This window comes from Choloepus didactylus (assembly GCF_015220235.1).
Source record: "Choloepus didactylus isolate mChoDid1 chromosome 11 unlocalized genomic scaffold, mChoDid1.pri SUPER_11_unloc3, whole genome shotgun sequence".
NCBI classification, from domain to species: Eukaryota; Metazoa; Chordata; class Mammalia; order Pilosa; family Megalonychidae; genus Choloepus; species Choloepus didactylus.
The window spans coordinates 521,081-522,255 of record NW_023637580.1 but is presented as its reverse complement, the minus strand read 5'-3'; the positions used below and the strand labels follow the sequence as shown (position 1 = coordinate 522,255).

At 43.0% G+C, this 1,175-nt stretch overlaps 1 protein-coding gene across 1 annotated transcript; it reads right to left on the bottom strand.

Moving 5' to 3' along the window:
- LOC119524651 (olfactory receptor 2T8-like) lies at nucleotides 1-939 on the bottom strand. Its single transcript, XM_037823348.1, has one exon. The coding sequence runs from the start codon at nucleotides 937-939 to the stop codon at nucleotides 1-3; it is 939 nt and encodes a 312-aa protein (XP_037679276.1).
- Nucleotides 940-1,175: the final 236 nt, after the last annotated feature.

Below are 1,175 nucleotides of genomic sequence, written 5' to 3'. Positions count from 1 at the left end.
TTACTCATGAATTAAGGCACTACACTGACGCATACTCTTCCATAAGGCATCCTTGACCTCATTGTTCCTCAGACTGTAGATGAGGGGGTTCAAAGCAGGGGTGATGATAGTGTAAAAAGCGGACACAATCTTATCATGGTTAGCTGACCTGTAGGATTTTGGTCTCATGTAAATAAAAATGGCAGCTCCATAAAAGAGTCCCACCACAGCCAAATGTGATGAGCAGGTGGCAAAAGCCTTCTTGCGGGCTTCTGTAGATTGCATGTGGAGAACAGCAGCTAGGATGAGACTGTAGGAAGTTAGGATCAAGGAAATTGGGACCAGAAGCATTAACACACAGCAGATGTACATGGCATACTCAAAGACAGATGTGTCAGCACAAGCCAGGCGCAACAGTGTGGGTGCCTCACAGAAGAAATGATCAATCTCACATGATTTGCAAAATGGGAAGCTCAGGGTAGCAGCAGCCTGCATAAGCCCATCAGCTGCTCCCAGAAACCAAGATCCCAAAATCATTCTCAGGCACAATTGCCAGCTCATGAGGATGGGATATCGCAGAGGGTGACGTACAGCAACATAGCGGTCATAGGACATGGCTGCCAGGAGTAAGCACTCTCCACCACCCAGTGTGAGGAAGAGGAAGATCTGTAACTCACAGCCAACAAGGGAGATGAACTTATTTCCAATCAAGTAGTCAGCAGCCATTTTTGGTACAATTGTGAAAACCAGCATCATGTCCATGAGGGAGAGTTGGCTTAGTAGAAAGTACATGGATGTGTGAAGGCAGCGGTCCTGGTGAATCAGGAAGATCATGAGGGCATTTCCTAGCAGGGAATTGAAGACAATTGTCAGCATCATCACAAACAGGAAGAGGTGGGCTCCTGTTTGGTTAAAGAGTCCTAGAAGAATAAAATCTGATGTGTGGTTTCCATTTTCCATGATTTAACATGAGTGACCCTATGAATAGAAAAATAATTAAGACTCTTTATCAGAAAAAGTAATTAAGACAGTTTACATAGTGGAGTGTATTCATAAAGGGTTCAAAAATGTTTGTTTAGAGTAATGAAAAATTTTGGTATTGGATGGTGGTTGTGGTAGCACAAAATTGTGAATATAATTAATGTCACAGAATTGTACCCATCAGTGTCATTAAAAGGGGGGAATTTGCATTGATT

What these genes read in the sequence shown, in the direction of transcription:
- LOC119524651 (XM_037823348.1), bottom strand. Translation starts at nt 939, where the DNA reads ATGGAAAATGGAAACCACACATCAGATTTTATTCTTCTAGGACTCTTT.